Source organism: Apteryx rowi, unplaced genomic scaffold, assembly GCF_003343035.1.
Source record: "Apteryx rowi isolate R43461 unplaced genomic scaffold, aptRow1 scaffold_3, whole genome shotgun sequence".
Taxonomy (NCBI): Eukaryota; Metazoa; Chordata; class Aves; order Apterygiformes; family Apterygidae; genus Apteryx; species Apteryx rowi.
In genome coordinates, this window is record NW_020449418.1 from 5,921,251 (window position 1) to 5,944,137 (window position 22,887).

Sequence of the window (22,887 nt, forward strand, 5' to 3'; positions counted from 1 at the left end):
GGGGAGGGAGGAAGGAAGGAAGGAAGGAGGCGGGGCGTTTCCCTGCCCCACGTGACGTAGCGGCGGCGGAGCGAGCCAATAGGAGCGCGGCGAGGCCTCGGGCGGGTAAGTTGGTGTCTGGCCCCAAGATGGAGGAGGGCGGGCGGCTCCTTCTGCTTCCTCGGGGCCTGGGGCAGCGCTAGGGGGGCGCCACCCCCTCCCCTCCCCTCCCCTCCCTTGGCGGTCTGCCCCGCTCCGCACTCGCAGTGGGGCCTCCATAAGGGGCAGCTCCCCCCATCCCTGCCGCTCCCAGCTCTGGGTGCGGGGGGCGATGGGACGCGGGGCCCTCTGCGTCCGTTGCCGCGTCGGTCGGGAGCGCTGTGGTGACGGGTGGCGCATGCTGGGGGGGGGGGGGTTGAACTGGGAGAAGCTCCTTGGGGCTGGTGGTGGGGCAGAGCTCTGCTGGGAGCTGGGGGCCTGGCTCTTGTTTGTGGGCCAGTGCTGTTTCTGGACCTGCCGCCGGTCTGCCCCAGCCTTCAGTCACGGCAGGACTCGATGTTACTGCGCTGCTGTTGGTATCCCGTGAGGTTTAATCAGTGGGGCAGGCTTGACTTTCCTTATCTCGCCACCTTCTCTTCCCATAAGCGATTCCTTCATCAGCCTGAAATATGATTGTATTTTAATGGTCGTGTTGTTTGTAGGCCACAGAATATGTRGTATTTCTATACATGAAAGCGAGAGACGTTCCCATCTCCTGGATAAGGGGCAATTAGCAGACATCTTGGTGGCCAATTAGGCTATGATGGGAGGCAGGAAGTTGATCTTGCAGTTAAGGCAATGATTTGAGACTTAGGAGATCCGACTGTGAGACAAACACCCTGTGAGAATCATGTAACACTTAAGCCTCATATGAACTCAGGGCATTAAAAGCTTCTAAAGATCAGGCCTTTTATGTGTTTCATTCCTCAGACCATTTTATTAGCATGAGAGTATTTTACAATCTAAGGAGGGTAGTTTATGTGTAAACTCAGTAAAAATAATGAGGCATTGAGATTCACCAGTTATGGGGATCAAATGACAGCCTAGGTAGTCCTCTTGAAAGAAGCATGACTTTAAAAGAAAGTGCTGGGCTGAGTCAAGAAGGGGGTTTCAGCAAAACAGTTGTCTAACAGCACAGATGTGTGTGGTGGAGGTTAGAAAAGTGGTTTGGAAGGAAATAAGGGCAGAGAAGTAATCTAGAATTGAATTTTGCATCATGTGTTAACACTTTTTGCCTGCTGCAGCATGCTGGGATAGAAGCCTCTTAAGAATCTGTTGGCATTGTATACRGAGTAATTAGTAGTGCTAATAGTATTTATAGTGTACAGGAACACACTGTGCTAGGTGCTGTCCCGCCACAGAACAAGAAGATGGCTCCTGCCATAAAGAGCTTATGCATGAAGTAACAATGTTGTGTCATGAGTTAGTCTCTTTAGTCTGTACAAAATCAGTTTTGAGGGTAATAGTATTCCATGAATTGAGGGCCTCTCAAATACTCCTGTTGTAGAGGAGTTGGTAAACAATCCTGATTTGTTGTGGCAGTCGGTGTTTGTTGTTCAGAGGTGATCTTGGGCTGCTTTTGTTCCTCTGTATTGACAGCTCAGACTTAAGATGCAAAACTTCTGAGGAGGATATTAAAGCTGTGACTGTACATGTGTGTAAGGGTAATGCCAAGATACAACTGCGGTCCAGATTTCCTTTCACCTCTCTGATCTGGCTGGGCCTATTATCTTCATTTGGAGGTTTCATGCAGACAGTTTAGAATTAAATACAGTAACAGAGAAACTGGTTCATAAGGTTTTTCCATGTTACCAGCACCAGTTTAGCTTGCAGAATCTCAATTTTCAAAGTGCATTTTGTTTTCCTTTCTATGATACTTATTTTTTGATACCCCTTCAGGTGGGACTATATCTTTGGTTTGGATGTTAAAGCACAATGATGGCAATAATAATAATTTATTTTTATGTTGACTATTTTGATTTTTAACTTGCTTTTGGATAAAAAGTGGTTTGTGGCTAATTTAGTCAGTTCAAACTATCAGGCAATTAACAGAGGATGGGAAAAAGTAATCTAAAAGCCATCACATGAAATCCTAGTACCTAGGCAGGATTAATTTTTTTTCAGCCTCAGTGTTTATGTCACAGGGTGGCAAAAGGGAGGGAGAGGTTTGAGAGTTTTTAATAATAACTGGAAATAAACCCAAAACTAAGCAAATTTCTTGAGCTATCTGGGGACAGAAGTAGTTAAGCTTGCTCTATTAAGAAGGCTGGCAGTTAGGGGATTGGGATATTGGGGACCTGTTCTTTCTCAACTCTGTTGCTTAATGAACTGTTGACTGTAAGCAGTTCACGTACAGCATCAATGTAATATATCAGTTTGCTTTTAACATGGGTGTGATAGAACAGGTTCGTTCAGAGCAGAACCAGGACAGTACAGTGTCATCCTAACAATGACTAAATATTATTAGGTGCTACAGCTTTGTGTTGCTTTAGACTTTCATACAGATAGTCTCCCTGTTCCAGAGAGGTTTTTAATTCATGTAAGGTATGAAAATAGCAGATGAAAGGCTGCCACAGGAAATTCACAATTAAGCCAATGATGTGTTGGGGGATTTTTTACTTCCATTTTTTTTTTTTTGCTTGCTCTTGAAAAAGTAATTCAAGGTTTACATTTTATATCTGAAAATGAGACTGAGCCATGGTTTTCTATTTTTCCCTTATTCTTCTACTCTGGAGTTACAGCTTGCCACTCAATCCTAAAAATAAACTGGAAGGTGAAGGTTAAGTGCCAGTAGCAAATCCTTCCCAATTTGCATTGACTTCCTGGTATGGAGGAGGCTGTACGAAGCCTGCTTTTTTTCTGGTAGCAGGAGTTTTTAGCAACTGTAAATGTTTCCAGATGGTAGGAATAAAAAGGTAAAAGTGATTTATAAGTGTATTAAAATTTCTCCTTCAGGAGTTTAATGCAATGCATTTTGAAAATTTGGTGCTTCCTTAGAATGTCAGAGCAGGCTGATGTTAAAGAACCATCTTAGCTGTGCATCAAATAAACTGACTTAAAAATAGCTGTAACTCTTTACTGTAATCCTTTTATTCTCTTTAAGATTTAGAAGTCTGCTTCATACTTTCTGCTGCTAAATATCACAATTGACTTCATCGCTTTAACTTCCTTCTGTTTCTAACTCCCCCCTTCCACTTCTACCTCTGTTTCATTTCAATTGCTTTGCTTCAGTTTCTCATTSGAAATATCTGCTTGCCTCAGAAATTCAATCTGAAATGTGTTCTTCACAGCATAAGTTACCCTTTAACTGCTATATTATATCTTGTCCTCAGTTCTTTCAAAATATTTAATGGTATATTTTTATACTGATTTGACTGTGACCACCCACACTTTCACTGATCTCCTCCAATCTTGTTTCTGACATTTGCAGTTCATTGAACTACGGTGAGGTCGCAGGTGATTTGCTTGTGGTTTAATCTGAGGCAGGCTTCTTGTTTCATCCTTCGTGATCTGCCTGCCACCTTTGCCACTCAACACTGTCTCCTGTGTTTTCTTTTCTTCATGTATGTGGTGTTTTCACTGATCCTCTACAGTTCTGTGGAGGTTTTTTTCCATAGACACTGTCTTTTCTACTCTTTCTTGTTCTTGGAGTTAATTTCATCTGCTCTATTGGACTCTTGCTTCAGCTATAGGCTCTACAGTGGTAACCTCTAGATCCATCTGTTTAACCCTCTGCCTTCTTTTTTAACAGTCTCTTTTTTGTATTCTTGGTTCTTGCCAAGATCTCCTGTGTCTAGCTTCTGTCTCTGAAGTTGGTTCCAAGTCTGTCTTCCTTTTCTCTGTATCTGACTCTTTTTCCTTGGAGTTCTGGATTTCTTGGGATGAAGTTCTGATAAGTTTCATTTTCCAACCATGGCTTTACTAACTTTCCTCAGTTTTTTACGCTTTGTGAGGGAGTTCTGGTGTCTKTTCCATATCTAACCTTTTTCTCCCTTTTTCCACTTCATCATCAGTCATTTTCCTTTCCTGTTGCAGTGAATGTATTGCCTTCTTATAGGAACACCTCAGTTCGCTGGATTTTAAATACCACAGTGTTTTTAGTGTCTTTCTATCTCATATGTAGGCCTTAAGAATATTCCTATTCCTCCATGATATTTCCTCCTTCTTTGTATTTGTGCCAAATTTTTAACTTTTTGCCCATTTTCTGGACCCTTTCGTGCTTCTTGCCATGCAGTGCCTGACCTCTGTGTTCTAGTGGTGCGATACCAGCTGCGCGCTAGGTACTTCTGCTGAGTCCTAAACAACGCTTCTGCGTTTGCCTTAGGTTCAGTCTCAGAACTGACACGCTAAATACAGTCTGGGAGGAACTTGTAGGATCACTGATTAATAACCCATGTTTATTCAAGGTGAAGAAGGAAATATAAAAATATTTTTTTAACTCTCTTTTATTTCTTTATGATGTATCGAGGTGGCCTAGAAGAGTGTACATTTCCTCCAAGGAACACTGAGTCACACAACCCCTTTTCTTGTTGGAGGCCTTGAGAGGGGAGACTCTGTATTGTATATAAGGTTGTCTGTGCCTGTATATTAAATGTACAGTTGATATGTCTGTAACTTAGAGACATGTGTTTCCGGTCTSTGTTTGAAAATTAAAGCTGCCTTCATAAGGGAACAAAAAAGATAGAGTCTCAGTTGCATATTTGCTGTTTTATTAGACTTTTTGATATGAGTAACAGGAATAATTCAGTAATATGGTAATTACTTCCTATTTATATTACAGAGGTTAGACCGTGAAAGAGCAAGTTTTAAGAGCTTGCCCATGTCTCATTAGCCTGAAACGATATTCAGGCCCCTATAAATAACCTTGAAACAATCTATTATGTGACTTCTTGCTTTTGATGGATTTCCATAGGACTAATTAATCTAGGAATTGCCTTACAAACTGTTGGTATTTGGAAACTTCAATATATATGAGTATTACTTGATGTCTGCAGTAAAAGGTTTTAAACTGTTAGGAATTGGATTGATCTAATCTAATTTTGGCTTTAGAAAAACCTGGGTCTTTAGACTAAACTGGCATAGCTTCTTCAGTAGTCAATGGGGAAAGTTATCTTGAAAGGGCGATTTACCCTTTCCAATTTTAGATACTTATCTTTTTCATGCAGTATTTAATTGCATGAGATTAATTGTCTCGGAGATGTGCGACAGGGGTGGTTCTTGCTACCCGTGGAGTTGCCGTTCCCAGCAGAACTCTCGGGGTCCGGTTCTTCCGATAGCTGAGAACACCTTTGGGGATGATGGCAAAGCAAATATAAAAGTTGCCAAATTGTCTGAATGTTTCCAAGTAAACTGATAATGTACTGAACGGGCGATATTTGAAATCAAATGTCAGAACCACCCCCTCTCCACTAATCTAAATATGGACATCTTGAATAAAAATCAAATATTTGAACAAATATTACAAGAAATAAAACCAGAACTGTATCACTGAAACATATTGGGTCAAATGCATTCAAGGTTCATTCAAGGTCATTAATTTCACTGACGTTGTTGCAAAAAATAAATGTATTTGTCCTCTTGCTTCCAGCTGATCTGTTATAAAACCACCTTCAGGACTGATACTTTGAAACACAGTCAAGCTTGCATATATAACTTGAGGGGTAAGTTGTACTTTTGTACTTACTTGAGTGACAAGCAAAGTTGTGCCTCAGATTTAATGGAAAGAGTCAACAACTTGACATTTCTATAGCTTTATTGATTTACTCTCTAATCTCTTTATTGATTGCCTAAATAGTGCAATATATAATAATGAAGTCTTTATTTAAAAACTTCAGGTCCCTTTTCATGATGAAAATTTTCCAGAAGGTGGCTGCACACATTTTGGTTTATATTAAATTTGAAAATTGCTGTAAAAGGAGTTTTGGGGTAGTATTAAAATATTGCACTGCATTGATGGTCTAAGAAATAAATGAGACAAGACTATAAAAATCTTCTTTTTTCTTTGAAGTACATAGTTATTCTAATAAATTTATTTCTCTCCTTGTCTTATCATCACTAAAACAATCTTTCATAGAATTATTAAAGGGAATCAGTATATCAGTGTATCTAGAGTATTGATTTCTTTTAATATAATAGATGATTAAAATACTCCTGTTAGCTCTAATGCTCCGTTTTCTCTAACCATTTTAATCAGTTGAGATTATATTTTATTTAAGCAAAATCTATTTGATCAAAACTATGCATTAACACAAGGCAAAGTATTTAAAACTTGCAGAGCACCGTCCATCTGATGGATATTAAAAGCTTTAGTTAAGTCACATGAAAGCATGTGTTACAAATGCTTCACCATGTTTGTCTTTCTGCCAGATGGTAATTAGAGCTTTTCCTCTTGCACAGGAGAGTCACGAGCTGATTTGCTCTTTTTGTTTGTGGCTTTCAAATTTGCATTAGTTCAAATAGCAGCTAGGATTAGAAATTTATTAAGGGATAAAGATAGCTTTGCATCTCAGTATTGCTTTCAGTCAATACAGGAAAAAAATGTCTGAACAAGAAAATACATGTATTACTGCTTTTCTTTCTCCAACTCCTGAATTTCTTCCTCCATTTCCCAGGAACATTTTTTCCAAAATGGACATTGTGTTCTCTTATGATCCTGGTCAGCTCTGGAATCTTAGGACTGAATAACTTGTCATATAATAGTAAAATGAGTTACTTCTAAACACCTTTTTTTGTTAGGTCCAGCCAGCAAACCCAATCCGGTTGTGTTGTAAGCATGAGCAGGAAGATTATTACACTTTCTGCAACTATTAATAAAAATATATTGTACTGAAAATTAGGGAACATTTTGCAAAAAAGGACAATCTGGCAAAAAGATAGGACTGAAGGCCACTGATTCTTTATTAATATCCCAAAGAGAGACATTACAGTGGGATTCTGTTGGAAACATATCTAGTAGCAAAAAAGGGAAATAACATTTAGAGTGTGAGATACCTAACATTTGCTAATGCAAAGCTGGAATTTTAAAATGTAAACAAATGTAAAGATTTACTGAGAAAACAAGGCAGTTTTTCATTGAAAAGAATGCAGTTCTTTATTGAAAACCAATGTCATTTTATGGTAATATTTTATGTTTAATTGCATTACATCCATGTTTAAAATACCTTCTCTATGTGTAATATTCTGCTGTTTTTACCTAGATTTGTATAAGTTATTGTATAATTCTTATTTTTGAGGCAGTAAAGATTACTATGTGTTGTAGAATAGAATTTGGTTTTCTATAGGATCTCTTCTTGATACAACAGTGATGTGTGTAGCTATAATAATGTGTTGATTGTAAAGACAAACAGTAGCTGTTGTGTGTTCAACATTAGCATATTCAAACCTTGGCTACTAGGGCCTGCTTATGAGAAAACATAACATTGTGATTTGATTCACTTTTTCTCTCAAGTGCCTTGGAATCTTTATTTTTGACAGAAGGGGTCTTTTATCTCTCATCTACAAAATTATATTTTATAGTACACAACACTATCTATGTATTAAGCCAAAAAAAGACCCTTACAGTAATTTGAACTGAATTTTCTATAGCAGAGACCCATAAAATTACCTATAGGAAAAAATAATCTGTGTAGCTTTTGGCTGAGTTATAATACATTGTTCTGAATGTAATACACAGGAGTGGCTGACTTTTAGAAGCATAAAGTAGGGAGTGGCATCTATTCAAATTTAAATGCAATTAAGAAAATGCTTCTAATCTGTTTATAAAGGGCTTCCCCTCCCCCCCCCTCCACTTACCAAGAAGTGGGAAATAGTAATGATTTTTTCCTGTGTTATCTGTGGAAAATGGTGTTTTAAATGACCAGTTCACATAGGGAATTGAAGATGCTACAGCCATAGTGGTCAGTGAGGTATTTTCTTCGAAAAATCTTGTTAGTGTTTTGTCCATTTGGTGCCTTCCTACTATATTCAAATAAATTTTTCAAAGGTGAGCAGAAGTCATGACTAGCAAAGAAGTTTAGCCTTCTTAGGGCATAAGGTATTGGAGTCAAGAATTTACTCATATCGCAGAACAGGTATTCCTAACCATTTTTTTGGCTTGTACTTTATCAGCCCTGTATTGGCTTTCAGTGATGAAATTTCGACAGAGCTCAGAGCGAGCATGCATAAGATCTTCATTATTTCAGAACATCCTCTGAGAATTACAAAAATTGCTAACCCCAAAGCTAAACAGAGGACAAAGTCTGGATTTTTAACAGCTCCTAATAGAGTTCAGAAGCTGGAGATAAGGGATGATGAGCCAGCTTTCCTTAGCTTAGGAGAAACTACTCTTCAAATAATTCAAAGCTCACAGAACAGTGTAACAGATTGTGTAGAACCRTTAGTCTTAAGGGGTCAAGAAATATCCACCCACCTTTGGCATTTCTAACTGTATCTCTCTATAGTTTGAGCATCTAAAGAATGAGAGGAAATAAAATCCATTTTCTTTACCTAGTGGGATTATTTGTTTTTGTAGATCAGAGCAGCTGGGATGTGACTGAGAAATGCTGTACTTGGTATCAGGCATAAAAGTTCTAGTCCTCAGAAAGGAGGCACAGTTACAAAAGTGGTTCGGAGAATAGCAGGCTGGAAATTGTGGCATCTTTGATGCAGAAAACCACCCTTTTGATACTTTTCCTAGCTATTGACTGAGAGAACCATTGACCTGTGCAAGCAGCATTAGAAGAGCATAATAAAAGCTTTGTTCTTACATGGGATGATACTTCAGACTTCCCCCAGTAAGAGAAAAAAGCTTTGTAATGATGTATCTAGTCTCAATGCATTTCTTCCTGCTACCTTTCAGTTTGCATGGGTTTGTCTCTAGGATCATCTAAAAATCCTGCCGCGTGGAGTACCTTCAGACAGGAGGCATTAAAGTCTTAATTTGGAGGAGTAAGATAATTTTGTGGAATTGCATAAGAAAAAAAAAATATAACTGGTCTAGAAAAAATAGCTTTGTTATTACTTTTAGATAAAGTAATAGTTAGGTCTCAATCTTCCAAAAGAGCTCCACATGACTATTATCAGACTTTAGTTATGCTCACAGCCTAGATGGATCTGAGACTTCAAAATTATTCTGATTTGAATAGTCTTGTGTATACAGCGGTGTTACTCGGGGACCAGGTTACAAGCACTACCTCACAGTGTTCTGATATAGCTAAAAGGTTCACTCATTCAGCAAAGACAAATTCAAACTGATTTCAGAACACTGAACAGGTCTGTCATAATCTAATGCTTTGGTACATACCGCGAATATTTTGAAAACTTTTGTTACCACATTTGTACGCCTAGGCTAAGTGGTAGGTTAATTATTTTGGAGTCTCTGCTTGTAACAAAGTTCCCCGTTGCACTGGAAATGTTCATACAAATTCTGATCTTAGTCCAGAGGCTGTTTTAATTTGCAGCAGTTGCATAAACTAAGTTAAAGGCAGGAAAAAAAATGGGCAGGAAAACTTGCCTGTAGAACGTGAGTCAAACTTGCCGTGGAGTACACAGGCTCGTCACTTCAGAAAGCTATTAACCGTTTGCAGCTACTTCTGAAAATTTCTGAGATCCCAAAGCGTTCATTCAACAAGTGGTACCAAGTCTATATTGCACTGCTGTACCAAAGAAAGCAGGCTAACTGTGTTGCCTTAAAATGGAGTGAATTGGTTTTTATTCTCTTTGCTCTGTTAGTTAACCTGAATGAGGTAATATCTCTATGTTGGATCAACAGATTACACATGCTTGTCCAAAAAAAAAAAAAAATTCTTTGCCAAGATCGTGTTTGAAATCCTTTTGTTCTCAAAGGTTCTGTACTGCTGTTTTTCCAACCAACAAACTTATTATTTATAAAATATAGTTTACATTTAGCTTTGTTTGTTTTGACATTACGCTAATAGCTGAAACCCTTCTCTCCCAACAGCAGTGTCTTCTCAGCAGTGCAGTGCCTTCTAGCAGCACTGCAGTTGATTAAGAGCTTTCAGAGAGAATTAATCATCTTCATAGACTTCACCCTGCCCTCACTCTGAACAGGTTAGAGGTTTAGATGGAAGGAGTGCTTTAGCACGATTATCCAATAGCTTTAAAATACAAATGGCAAGTTAAGCTTTCTGACTTGGTGTCAGTAGTGACAACTGCTTCTTCATGTACAGTAAGCTTACAGCTGTCCATGGCTAATAAACATAACAGACCAGTAAACTGGCTTTATAAAGGGTTTTTGTTGATTCCTTGGTACATAGGAAAATATCTTGTGACTAATCCATGGGACAAGAATCTGAAGGAGCTACTTCCACTGTTTATTTTATTGCACGCTTCCTTGTTAGTTGTCCAGAATCATGCTTCTGGAAAATTCAGTCCTGAAACTTGTGTTACAAGGTTTAATTTGCATATAAAACAATTTGCAATCCCAAAGGCGACGATTCAGAACTGCAGGCTTTGTCCCTCTTCCTTCCAAGACTGTTGATGCTGGAGGAGCCAATCTGTCTGGTCTCTTGCAGCCACATATGCCTGCCCAGAAGGATTTCTAGGCAGTGGTATGGAAAGGAGGAAAAAAAGAAAAGAAAAGCCGAGAGAAATATGGTACAGTTTAAATCATGGAGACAGTAACTCCATTGCCAGACTGTTAAACAAAGAATAACTGTGTCAGTTTCTTAATGATAATTTAAGGCCTTTTTGCTCCTGTCTACATCCTGCCTATTACAGTACAGGCGTTGTGGGCAGCACCTATGCTGCTGATAGACTCCCTAGTGGCTGAAGTTTCTGATGATGGGTCTTTTGCCTTGCAGCATCTTCTTTCCCCACGAAGGTGTCCTGTCACATCATCTCATGTAATTAAAAGATGGATGAGGTCTAATATTTCAAGCAGTGTCTGTAAGAAAATCTCTGCGATTCTTTTTTGGTAAATCTGTTATCTCTGGAGCTTAAACAGATACTAAGACTTGCACAAATGCCATTTCAGAAACTGTTAAACTTCTAGGAGTTCAGAAACAGTTCTTCTAGCTCTCTTAACTTCCTTTCAAAAACATTTGTTAAAATTGGAATTTTATTTGCCTTGTATGCAAGACATACAGGATGTGCAGTACACTTATTGACATCTGTTGCAGCATGTAGTATTCAGATTTAGAGGAGTTCATAAGAGCAGCAGCAGAAAGTAGATTATTGAGAATAGACTGAAAGTGCTTACCCTACTTTGGTTTTTAGAAAGTGGATCCAACTGACTTTACCCTGCTGTTTTTTTAGTTTTCTAACATATGTAAAGTTGATTATTAATATACATTTGTTCAGGAGCCTTTTCACTGTCTGTCAGTGGCATGTTTTGGTCTCAGTGATGTTTTTATTGTGTTATTGGTGTTGAAAACTTTTAAAAATGATTTGTTTTTAAAAAGTCTGTGGATGAATTTCAGTTTTTAGAATCTTTGTTCCATTTTATCTGTCGAAAGGCTTTACTTTCCAGTTCATTGAGATCAACTTGTATAATAAGATGTTGGGTTTGTTTGTTTGTTTTCAATTACAAATCGTCTACGTGACTTTGGATAATTAAAACCATTTATCGAAATGTTGTGTTTTTAACTGTATCGTGTTGGCGTTGTCTCTGCTGTTCATGAAGAATTGAACAATACTCATTTGTCACGTAGGGTGCTGACTCAGACACAGATGAGTTCAATTCAGATGGCTGAGGTGGTTACAGCACTCAGCTGTTTACTCTGCCCCGCTTTCCACAACTTGCTTTCTCTGTAGCTGACCCATGAAGCAGTTCTTTAACAGCCCCAGTTTATAGCRTGGTATATCCAAATAAACCAAGCCCGACTTTAAGTTGCTTCAATGCACTGGGTTGCTAACTACAACCGTTCAGGAGCTGCTTCCTGTGTAAATCCTTGGTGCTAGTGTAGCAGCAGCAGTCTTTGGAGAATAGCGAATGCCTGGTGGGATGTTTAATCTGCCTGTGTTGGGGGGTAAATATCCTCTGCTGCTGATTCACAGCTGGCTTGGGAAAGGGTCTTTGCAGTGGTCTGCCAGCAGTTGCAGACAACTAGTTGCAGACAAAATCTTGCCAGCAGTTGTCTATGGCTTCCTATGGCTCCCAGTGATTCCTTTGGAACTAAGGGAATTTCCTCCAAGAGCTTTGGCTGTTAATCACCTCTGTAGAATAGACTATGGAAAACGACAGCATAAATACTCTTCCTTGGGTTCCTGTTTCACTTAGATTGGAAGAAGACTGTTTCTTAATTGTTGATCACTTTTGAAAAAGGTACAGCCTGAACAGAGGAGCAGAAGCCAAAATATTTATTGGCTTGGGCAGGTCCTGCTGGACAAATCACTTGGGCGTTAAATGGGGTGTTATTCAAACAAGGCTACTAAGTGGGTCACTTGGGAGGAAAGAAAGCAAATGGGCTTGGTGTGGGATGGTGGCCGTTGTTGGGAAGGCTGCCAGTTTTCCTTGGTCTCTCTTCCTGCGCTTTGAGGATAGTACCTTCCTCGGCTCCCGAGAGAACTCTGAGGATTAGGAACTTGCTTTAATTCCCACTGCGGTCAGAAAACCTAACATTGATGGCTGTAGGTGGAGGAGCCAGCTTTATTTGAATAGGATAGTCTCTAGGATAGTCTCTAGAATAGTCTCAAATCAGGGCTTTTTTGTTTATTTGTATTTCAATAGCTGCCATGTAAACTACAGATTTTTGCCTTTGGAACAGAACTATTGCCTACAGAGAAGTGGTCCAAACAGCGGACTTTATTCTATTTTTGGTTTTGATTGTGCCTTTATAGCCTTTCTTTGGAGATATTTTTGAGAAAGGCAAAAACAGAATACAGATATTTTATATCTAATAAACTCATGGACCAGATGCTTCTCTTGCCTCTTCCTCCCCTGGCAGAATTGAGTTCCTTGTACTACAGCAACCATAAAGTCATTACGCTGCGTTTAGAACGAAGTGCAGGAAAAGCTGACCTTTTACTTGGACTCTGTACTGTCAGCACTGCGAAGCCTCGTCGCCTTGTTTCAGCAAAAGTCAGTTTAGTACTTCAACATTCGCGCATATGCTATCTGTTCAGAATTGTCTCTTGTTAGCAATCTGTGTTAATGATTATAATGCTCTGCGTGTCGAGAGTGCCTKCTGTTTGCCCCCCGGATGCTGGTTGTGCAGGGTAGCTGTTACCTTCCTTACTGATAACATATCACCAACAATAGCAGTTAGGAACTGAAAACACTTCTGGCATGATGGAAAGTTCCACTTTCTCCAGGGTGACTCACTAATTAATTAACCCCTGGGATACTCTGCCTGGGATGGAGAGACTTCCTGTGCCAATTTAAGAAAAAGTTACGGGAATATACTATTCTCTAGGAAAAGAGAAATTGATTAGCAGCATTTTTATCTGCCTTAGAAAACAAAATCCTTATAATACTATCAATCTGCATGAAATAAGTTTGGAAACTAACTGAAAAATAGGTACATTGGAAAGGGTTGCTTGTCTCTCTTAACAGCTTCCTTTGTTACAAGGAGAAAAAAGAGACAACTGCTGTTAACACCACAAGCCGGCATTAAGGGCAAATTCAAAAAAATTACTGTGGAGTTCCACACTAGCAGAAGAATGGACTGATAACTCGGGGGGAGAGGGAGGGGCGTGCAGCAGGCAGTACGGAAGACACTGAGCAGGTTTGCTCCCCAGCAGGCCGCAAGCTTTTGGTTTTAAATGGGTTGCTGTTCAAATGTGGCTACCAAGTGGGCCACTTGGGCGGGAAGAAGGAAAATAAGCTTGGTTTTGGGTGGTGGCCGCTGTTGGGACAGCTGCCAAGGCCTTGAAGACGCATGGGAGAACTTCTCTCAGATTGTTGTTCGTGTGCCTGTCAGCCATTGCTGAAAGCGACCTAATGGCTACAGTACAGTTTCACTATCCCAGCCTGCTATGTATGGTTTTTCTCAAGTAATCTTGCCCAAATCTGTAGATAAAACTTTGCATTTCTGTAGCAGACTCGAACCAAGTAGAGCAGTACTGTACGTGAAGATGCATGTGAAGGGTGTAAATTCCTCCTATAAAGAACTGTAACGAGTCCTGTAAGCCAGAGTGAAGCTCCAGAATTTAAATTTAGCTCCCAAAAGACTTTCTGRCATGGAAGGAAAGAGCTTTTGCTGCAAAAACCCATCATAACATGAATATGGGCCACACATTTGGGCATTAATCTCAAAATAGCACAATGCATACTGGGACCTTCTTCCTTCAGAACAGAGCTGCAGTAAAATATATGGGGAGCTGCTGCTTTTGCTATAAGTTGCTGACACTTTTGGTTAATGCTTGTCCTCTTGATCTGTTAACATCTGGGCATTTCAAACACAATTGTTTAGGAAACTGCTAAAATGTAGGGCTTTTTATCCCCAGTGGTTCTGCTTCATTAATTTCCCCCAGAGATGTACGCACGTGCAAGGGTGGCTCTTGCTTTTTACTCCAATGAATGGGTGTTCATGCAAAACACAAAAAGTTAGGCTTGTTGTCTAATTCTCATCATTTTGCTTGTTAGTTCAGTCCATCATCTTGGGTTTGTGTCCAAGAGAAAAGCCTGATGTTGAGCTATGACAGACTTAGTATTAAGCACGCCAAATAAGTTGGAAGGGGTGCAGAAAGGAATATATATGTGTGTGTGTGTGTGTATATATATATGTATGTATGTATTTCTCTCTCTCTCTCTCTTTTTTTTTTTGTCTTAATAGAAGCTGTATAAGCACTGTAGTGTAGAGACAGTGGTGCAGGGAACTGTGTACTAGACGCTGCAAGCAGAAACGGGGGGGGACCAGTACCCATCATGAACACAAGYGTGCTAGGTAAAATACAAGTTCAAACCATGTGCCTGCTTGGGAAAGTTTACAGYGTAAATTTGATATAGGCTACAGCAAGCAGATGAAGAACTGCTACGTGGCAGCTAATGCAGCCTTACGTTATCATGATCATACAGTTAACAGCTGAGTTTACAAGCTTCAGTTGAGGAGTGTGTGTAATGCAGCAGYAGTGTGTTTTGTGGGGAGATCTGAGTGAGAAGAGGGTTGTGAGAAGCTTTTGGGTGAGCACTGCATGTGTAAAAAGGGCAGGTTTGGAAAAGCTGCCTGTAGGGTGGAGACATGAATACAAGTATAAACAAAAATACTGAGTTTGTTACTTAAAGGTGAAGTGACTGGTGGGACTGAATCAAATGCTTTCAGCTTCTCACAAAACCAATGATTAATCTAGGAGAGATCAAGCGATCACTGCTGACAAAATAAAGAATATCTATGGTGGGAATAAATATAATTGTTTCCTGCAGTTCTCTACACGGAGTAGAGTAGCAGTCAGCAACACTTCTAGCATGTTGTGCTACACTATGATTTTCCATCCCAAATTAAAGTTTAAGCATGAGAAAAGAAATTGAGCAGAAGCCAGGAGATGTTGTTTCCCAAAGAAGCAAGATGCTACCATAATACTCGTGGCATGAGTTCTCTGCATGAGAAAGTGGCTCCTGCCGAGCACAGAGATCAGTGGKGACCTAGAGCAGGGAGCTGTTCCCTCTCGGGAGACTGTAGCTTCAACCCTCAGCCCTATTACAGTATTCAAAAATCTGTCTGCTTGCCACCTGTGCCTACAACTCGAAGTTGCTAGTGCCTCCCTCCCCCCCCCAATCCAAGGTGACCTGGAAAGCTTTACAGAAACCATTTAGTTCTCCATAGAGAAGATAATAGAAAGGAATATTCAGTCTCAAGATACCTACAAGGTGTGCAGGACAAATCTTTTTGAATAGAGTGCTGTTTTTTCTGAAACCAACTCTGTGATAAGCAGAGAATGAGCTATGGTGAGTGGTGACATAAGACAGCAGGCATTATACGGAGGGAAAACGGAACGTGTAAAAGGGGAAAGTAGTTACTACAAAGTTATTGGGAACTGCATGCCCGAAACAGAGAAGGGCGGGTTGCTTTCATTTGTTGTCTATAAAATAAGCCTTTTCCCCCCTCTAGCACAGAAATAAAATAAGCCTTTTTCCCTCCTAGCACAAAGAGTGAAAAAGGAGGAAAATATCTAATGGAGGAGAAAGAAAACATTAGAAAAAAAAAATAAATGAAGTGGAAACTAACAAACTAGTATCCCACAATCCTGTTCTCTTAAAGAAGTGTTGTATTTTAGTTCTTGGTTCCTGGGTCCGTAGAGGAGAAGTCCCTAAAATTCTGTTTCATTCAAAGGAGTGGGGCAAAAGCTCTTGCTGGTGAATCTCATTACTTCAAGTAAATTGTCAGTGTTGGTGTTTTGAGTATTTCATGTTGGTGATGCAAAGGTGATGTATTAGATATGTTCATGTGGCAGAGAAAAATGAGATTTTGGGAACAGTCTCTTCATCAGCTTTACTGTGTAAAATCACAGGCTATTTTTTCATTCAGCTGGAACATATATGAATGTTATCTATGTAGACAATAATTCCAAGTTCTCCCGTGTTCACAGGTTTTGAATGCAGTCTGAATCCAAGAAGTATGAAGAAGAGACACCTTCTCTGCTCTGGGGGTTGGATCCTGTATTTTCTGCATTTGCAAGACTCTATATTAAAGATATAAAAGAAATGAGAGAATCCAAACAAGTGCCAGGTATGTACTTAAATGTGCTAACTTAAATGGTTATGATGTACACAGAATTATAATTGATTTATATTGTGCTTTTTATCCAGGGATTTTGGAGTGTTTCATGAACCTCAGTAAAGTAGTTTTCCATGACCCTAAGCTAAGTGGCAGTCATGTCTTTGACAGTTCAAAGAAGAATCCTTTGTTCAAAGAAGTATAGGTAAAAAATGAAATGTATTAGTTCCGATGGCTTTTCTTCTTTTATTTAGACAGCTGGTTTTACGTTAAAGAAATGTTGTGCTTCCTCTGTGTGGTAGTGCTGTTCTGATAAAATTATTTCTAAAATGTTGGTCCTTTCTGGTCATACATGCCGTGTTTTCCACCGTCTCCACAACATTCTTCTTTTTAATGCATAATATTGATAATTGAGAGCATTGATGGGTATATGTTTTTCTTTGCCTGTGCATATTAATATATAATAAAAAGAGATACAGGTTTTGTCTGCTTAATTTCTAGCTACGATAGATGTATGAAATCCTTCATCTATCTGAACAACCTTGTTGTCAGTTCTGGCGTCTGTGCTGAATCTTATACCACACCTTTTATTTCCTAACCATTGTTGGAAATTGTAGGCGTCGCAGTCTGTTTCCTGCCGGTCTTCAGCCAGCCTCACCCACGTGTGTGCAATGTCTAAAGCAGCGTGGGTCCGGCCTTGCGTTGCTGTTTTCACTAGGAAGAGTCTAAACAGACTGCAGTGTGAGTTCTCCTGTAGAAGGATTCAGGCACTCCAAACTGGAGCCTGGCAGGGTGCCGGATTATCAGAGAGGAATCCTAAGAAACTTGGAATTGAGCAGGAAAAGCAGCAAATGCTAAGCAAAGTGCGTGGTTCTGATTTGTTTTAGTTTTCTGGATTTTGTTGCTGCTGTTTTTTCTCTCTCTCCACAAGGACAAGGTGCTTCTGTTTGGCTCCTTGAATAAAGTAATGTAACTTATATGCTCTACCTTGTAGGTTTGGTATTCATATTTATTTTCCTTTAACAGCAGGGATCATGACAGTGCAATTCTATTCTTCCAGCAACTAAGGACTATTTTTTTTTTCTCTCCTAACAACCATTGTTATGTTCTTAGGGACCTCATAAACTGTGCAAAGTATAGTGCATCAGTATGTTTACTACTGTGGCATTTAACATGATGGGTTCTTTTTGTTTTTTATTTTGCTTTATTTTATTTTATTTTTAATTCATTGCAAGTACGAGGATCCATTCTACTGTTGATCTTTGTACCAGAGTGAGCAATACCTAGAGGCCTTTTTTAAAAGCCTGCAGCCTTGCAGTAGTGTTTGTGTAGCAAATGCATTTGATTTTAAGACTATTCCTGCTTCATTTTATTTGTTTTTGAACAAAACACAAAACAGTTCATTGTCAGCACAACAGGATTATACTTCAGGACTTGGGCATTAGCGTATACACACACACACACTTCACATTCAGGAGAAGATTTAAGCCTACAGGAGAAGAATTAAAGCTATGAACAACAGCTAATCTGCTCCCTTTTTCAACTGTAAATTACTCAAGTTTTCCTTCTCGCTTTCTTTCCTGTTCTTTTGCTTAAGTGAGTTGTGCTCTGCTTCAGGAACTTTTTCAGTTTTGTCATTAGGTTTTTTTCTAAGATGATCTTAAGGAAGTGGTATCTGTCATGTCAAGATATCAGCCTTTAAAATTGGTGCATGCATGCTTTCCCCACTTCCTGTGCATCTGGTGTTTTGCACAACTAAGCTTATTTGCAATTTTATATCATTTTTAAACCCAAACTTTAAAGTTCATTCTTGCTAAAGTTATATGAATAAACAAAAGTTCATAGAACAAATGTCCTAAATTTTGTTTCTTTCTCCCGATACTGTGTTCATACCTAACCATACATTTTTCAGTATATCTTATTCTTTGGCAACAAATGATAATACAACAGAAACACAAAAAATATATATATTTTGGGGAAGGAAGAAGGTAGGCATTTGTGGCCAATGTTCAGTGCCATTAATAGGTCTGCTAAAGGCCAGATGAAGCTAAGTATATGTTTGGCTGTAAATCAATTATTAAGTAATAGTAATTAAGAATGAATGAGTGCAAAACAAAGAGTTGTAACTAGGAGTGGAAAGAAATACAGGCTGAATGTCAGGAAAAGCATCCTTAGAATGAGATTTGCTAAACCATGGAGCAGCCTCCCTAGGAAAAAGGTGGGATCCCCTTCACTGGGATTATTTATATCCTGGCTCTACAAATTGCCGGGAATTTACTGTACGGAACAGTCTTGCACTGGCCCTGAGGAAATGGGCTGAATGACCTAATAAGTCTTTTTTTTCCATTTTTAAGCATTAGGATTTGTTGCAGCGATGACTAATCCCTTAGAACAACACAGAGGAAAGCAGTAACCTGGCCAATTTCTCTCCTGCTATAAATGGTGTTGAGAAGGCTGGAAAACCACCCAGATAAAAACAGCAGTTATGTTCTCCTAGAGGCCTTGAAATGAGAGTGGGTGTCAAACTCGGTTGTAATACATAATTACATCATGGAAGTGAGCTTTTCTCAAAGTTATCGTGCAGCACTGCTTTGTGACAGCTTATCAACAAGTAAGGGAAGCTCCAGATAGCATAAAAGGAGGTAATAAAAATTAAAATAATGGCAACCAGCTCAGTGCTTAGTGACGCTGGTGAAGATATGACCCGAACTTGCACTAGATTGCTGCCATGCCTTCCTGTTGTGGCCACAGCTTATTAATATATGTATATTTACTGATTTGCTAGGAGCTTGACTGAATGTGCTCATGTGTGACACTGAATGGTTTAAAATGTTTAGTATATTTTTGTTGCTAGCAATATGAAGGTAATTTGAACTGATAATCTGGGGGGAGAAAAGCTTCCCATTTCCACCTCCAAGTTGTCTAGCTCAACTACTTTTAATAGACCGTGTAAACCTAACTTCATCTTTCAAATGAATTCAGGTAGGTTTCTCAGAGAGTGAGGGTGGAGTTGTGTACAATTTAAGGGGATGGAGAGAACCAGTTTTCTCTGGTCTCCATCATTTGCCAGAACTATAACTCAGTTTACTAATTGGGAAATGGACATAATAACATACTCGGTGGTGGTGGTGTTAGGCTGCTTGTTTGCCCAGTGAAGAGCATGGAGGCTCTGCCCTGCAGATTTACCCTGAAAGTGACTCAGACCTTCTTTTACAGAGATTTTGAAAGGTTTAATGAGTGTTTATACACACCGGAAGCATCTCCATGCAGAGTTTCTATAGCAGTGTTTGTTGTCTCCTGGGAAATGGAATGAGAGCGGAGTGGACGAACCTGCTAAACGTGAGACCTGACCAGTGACTGCACAATTTGTGTAGCCAGCTCCAAGCTGACAGCACTAGATGCATCCTCARAACATTGCAGTGGGCTTTTATCAGCAAAACTTCTGTATAATAGCTGCCTGGCTGATCACCTGCGATTTTTGAAGCTTTACTTTTTTGTCTGTCAGTTGTGAAGAAAGTTAATTCCAGGCCCGTTTAAGACTGCCAGCTATGTAGGACAAGTTATTTTTGGCTTTCAGTTTTGACTTTTTTTTTAATGCAGAATGTTTTACTGACTCCCTTGCTGCAGTGCTTCTCTTTCCCTTTATAAGAGTAAGACTTGCCACGGTGTATTGAGCCAAACGTTCCCTTCTGAGTCCCTTGAGTTATCTGGTTTTTAGAAGCTAGCTATTGAACACCCCAGATGACATTATATTTCAGTAAAGCAGTAGTATTCCAAAACTGAAGAAATACCTTCACTGAAGATTAGCCAGCCCAGGATATATCTGCAACTTATTGCTGTATTAGCCTCCTGCTAGTGAATGGTGAGGCTTCAGTATCCAATATTTACATCAGTGTTGGTTAAAGACTTTTGCCGCTCTGTTTCTTGAAAGAGGTTACAGCGTGTGACAGCCTCAGTACTGTTGAAGTCCACTGGGCTCTGATTCCTTGCTCTTACTTGGACATATTTTTGTATCTGTTATTCTTATCCAACTCATCTTTATAGATGCACAAAAATAGCTTCGAAGGGATGTTTTTAGAACAAGTTATTTCTGGAACTGAAGTTCAGGATACTGTCCATGGTGACTGTAGTGTACTCCACAATCTGAGTGTGTGTCATCGTCCCCCCCACCCCCAATGGCTCCTGTTCCTTTAGTAATGAACGACAGAATTATGTTACTTTGCATTTTGGAGGCTCTGCCTTAATGAGGAACAGCTGCATTGTGAGAAAGCTGAGCTGCTTCCATTGTATTTAATTATTTACTCCTAAGCCTGATGACTGGAAAAAAATAAAACTAAAACCTACAGCAAATGAACTGTTTTGCAGATCAAAACGTGCAAGAAAATAAAGGGATGATAAAATTTGAGACTCTGCAAAAGTAAGCCTTTGGTATCCTAAGCAGAAATGATACTTTTCTCCTTTCTCAGAGTGTTTCCAGTCCTCACAGGTCCAGGGGATTTTTCATGTGAGCAGGCACTAGCTAACTTTAAGACATATTGAATATCTAAGGAAGTGTGCTTTTTACTGACAGATGTGACTAGGTAGGGTAGGATATTTGTGAGGAATATGTAGTTATACTTAATTCTTATGTTCTATGTCTAGGTATATTCTTTTATAATGGACGTCCGGTAAGACAGGTAGATGTTGTTGGGATAGTGGTTCAAACCAAAGAGCGAGATGCCTTTTATAATTATGGAGGTAAGAAAAGTCTTTCTTTATTCTTGCATTTATCAGCCTTCCAATCTTAGTTACCATTCAAACTTAGACTGCCTTATTTGATTGTTCTTGAAACAACTCTGTTCGATCCTATTACATAATGTACATCTGCAATTGAGATCACTTGTCAAAATTAGGGAAACTACTGTTTATCTCCACTTTAAAGGGGGAGAAACAAATGGTTAAAGCTGAATAACTGATTCATTTGGGGTCTCCTAGCAAATCTTAATTTTGGTTGTTGCTTTGCCACTGGACTCCACTGTCTTCCTCTCATACATATGCAACTTTTTTTGGTTGTGTATAAATGGATTTAATGGTGCCTACAGATAGGAAGTCACTTTTTCCACTTTGAACCGTAGAAATCCCTTCTGACTTGTATATTTTGTTGTATCTTGGAGCCAGGTTTTAATAGCACGATTTGTTTATATTTAAATGCATAAGTGCCTTAGCAAATCTGACTCAACCACCATAGTACCAGTCTTAGCCAACAGCAGCTGGGAGGACGGTGTCTTCTCCCAGTATTCAGACTAGTTCATTAACATGGAAACATCTGATTATTATTTAGTTCAGTTGTCGTCTTTATCCGGAGAAAGAGCAGACTGGAGTAGTGGTGATGTGGCAAGTTTCAAAGGGTGTGTGTGTGTCTAACTCCCAGTAAGATGGGGGCACCAACCATATAAGTCCTATCTAAGATTTGAAGGACTTGTCCCCTATCTTCCTCTGCCACGGGTTTCCGCATGATGAAGGTAAGTCACTGAGTGCCTCTTCCTACCCACTGCCTCCGCTTACAGAATGGAGGCAGAGGCAATTCCCTGCTGCACAGAAATGTTGTGAAGATACAGTCAACTACATATAGGCAGGTCCAGCTCCCACAACACCTGCAGCTGCATCATACTGCTGCGGTGTAGCAAGGACTACTAGTGCATGTAGCACGCCCTGCATTGGGTGCTGCTTTGAGTTGTCCCTGCGCTCTACAGAAAGGTCCCTACAAGTTTTTTAAAGTGGACATTTTCTGGATTTTTTTTTTTTTAATTCTAATTTCTGGATGTTCCTTATAGCCCTGCCATTATGCTCGATAATGAGTTGACAGTAAACATGTTAAAGCATGAGATCTTCTGGCATTTATAGTAGCATGGGTGAACTAAGCATCTAAGTTAAGAGTTGGAAATATAGTTGATGTAATGAAGTGTTGAAATATAGATTGAAAGACAGCTATTATTCTTTTATTGCACTGGTATGCAAATGTACTTGTCACTTCATGAGAAGAGAGGAAGACGAAATCAAAATGACCGAGGCCAAAAAAAAAAAAAAAAAAAAATCTCTGGGTAAGGGTTTCCCACGCTGGTGTCGGCATTAGTTCAGATGTAGATTTGTTGGAAACGTTTGATTGGGGTAGAAAATGGAGGAACAGAAACAAAAAGACCTGCAGACTGGTGGAATTAAGGCCTTAGTGTTAGATCAGCCAACCTTTAAGTACAGCTCTCAGCGAGCCTGGCTTCCTGCTGTCCTTTCACATTCAACT

General features: G+C 39.5%; 1 protein-coding gene across 5 annotated transcripts in view; it reads left to right on the top strand.

Annotated features, from left to right (window-relative positions):
- Positions 1–17: 17 nt before the first annotated feature.
- STN1 (STN1, CST complex subunit) overlaps positions 18–22,887 on the top strand; it is a 50,187-nt gene continuing 27,317 nt past the window's right edge. For 2 of the 5 annotated variants that reach the window (XR_003254193.1, XM_026069852.1), the window contains exons 1-4: positions 18–105; positions 5,606–5,678; positions 16,483–16,622; positions 21,252–21,347. Coding sequence is in view for 4 of the 5 variants with exons in the window: in XM_026069852.1 (XP_025925637.1) it covers positions 16,490–16,622; positions 21,252–21,347 (229 nt within the window). In the remaining variant the exon portion in view is untranslated. Of the gene's footprint in view, positions 106–2,539; positions 2,934–4,486; positions 4,588–5,605; positions 5,679–16,482; positions 16,623–21,251; positions 21,348–22,887 lie in introns of those variants that run through there. The other 3 variants (XM_026069853.1, XM_026069855.1, XM_026069854.1) reach the window with 3 other exon arrangements.